Source organism: Empidonax traillii, unplaced genomic scaffold, assembly GCF_003031625.1.
Source record: "Empidonax traillii isolate 1590-97213 ecotype Southwest subspecies unplaced genomic scaffold, ASM303162v1 scaffold1350:size273897, whole genome shotgun sequence".
Classification (NCBI taxonomy): domain Eukaryota; kingdom Metazoa; phylum Chordata; class Aves; order Passeriformes; family Tyrannidae; genus Empidonax; species Empidonax traillii.
In genome coordinates this window covers 60382-61786 of record NW_020956543.1, presented here as the reverse complement: position 1 = coordinate 61786, position 1405 = coordinate 60382, and the positions used below count along the sequence as shown (strand labels likewise).

Below are 1405 nucleotides of genomic sequence, written 5' to 3'. Positions count from 1 at the left end.
GGTTACTTTGGCTGCCCAGTGATCCTCAGGGAGGGAGTCCAGATGCACATGGGTACCAGAGTGACCCTCACCTGAACCCACAGACCATGTCCTGGGATCTGCAGGGAGGTGCAGGACCTTGTTCACCCAGGGTGTGGTTCAAGGAAAGACATTTCTGAAGGGCTGATCCCACCTCTGCTTGCCCAAAATACAGCTTTTACTAATACAGCTTTAAACTAATAGCCAGGCAGCTCTTGCAGTGCCTTTCACTGAGCACTTACATCAGTTTTGGACTTGCAGATCTCTTGTCTGTCCTTTAGCATCTTGTCAAGGACTCCACTCCTGCACCAGACATTAAACACGGTTTTCCCGTGCTGATATCCCACTTCCTGGAAAAAAGAAAGAGTCAAGAGAGAAAAAGTAATTAATAAACTAAAAAAAACCCCCATTATATGTTACAATCTGCAAATAGGAGGGAATCCAGAGCTCTAGCCCAAAGCCAGGATGACTTCTGCTGCCTTCCAGCCTCAGCTACATAAACTTTCCAGCCTAAAACTGGGGGAATAATGAAGGGAACAAGAAGCTATTTTAAGTCCAAACACCAACTTCAGTATCCAGTGAAAAGTGCCACCTGATGCACTGTTTTGACAGCACTGAATAATGCCACAGAAGGAGGAGCTCAGGATACTGAACGTGCCCCTCCAGTCCTGGCTCTTTCTTGGGAAGAAGGTGACAACCCATAGACAGGTGTCTTCCCTCCTCTTGGCTCGACAAGAGCCAAGGAAAAAAAAATTCCCTGCAAAGAAAAGCTCCCATAGAGCCCTGGTTCCAAAATCTCTTGAAATAAGTTAAGCCAGACAGCACTGAACGTGCTGGAGCAGAAATGATGGCACGTGGACACCCCCAAACCCACACACTCCACGTTCCTCTTGTGTAAAAGGATAATTTGTGCTTGGAATAATAACATGGCACTGCCATCAGCACGGAAACAACTGGAAGGAACAGACCCATTACTGCAAGTGTTACTCTTTTTCTCAAAAAGCAGTAGGAATGGTGTTGAAAAATCAAATGGGAAGGACAGAGCAGCAGCTTTTGGGAGCCCTGGATCCCAACTCCTGGCAGCAGCACTAACCCTTGTGTGGGAAGCAGCCCTGGCTGAGCTGGTGTTGTCTCTCCTCTGGTTTTTGGATGAGGGTCCAAAGCATGAGTGGCACTCAGGGTGGAATTCACCCCCTGGAATCCATCCCAGCTTCCCAGAGTGGGGGTGATTAGTCAGGAGAAAAAGGACCTGACAGCTCCAGGTCAGGCTGATCCAAAATAACCACGAGGAGCTGAGCTTGGGGCTGACACAGGAGAGGGGTTTGACAAGAAGAGGGGATTTAATTCCTTGGAACCAAACCATGGTGCCCATTTCTGTTTCCTGTAA

The 1405-nt window shown here is 48.1% G+C and overlaps 1 protein-coding gene across 1 annotated transcript in view; it reads right to left on the bottom strand.

Moving 5' to 3' along the window:
• LOC114069735 (patatin-like phospholipase domain-containing protein 7) overlaps nt 1–1405 on the bottom strand; it is a 71116-nt gene that overhangs the window by 11530 nt on the left and 58181 nt on the right. Inside the window, exon 13 of the mRNA XM_027906738.1 lies at nt 261–368. Coding sequence (XP_027762539.1) covers nt 261–368 — 108 coding nt within the window. The remainder of the gene's footprint in view (nt 1–260; nt 369–1405) is intronic.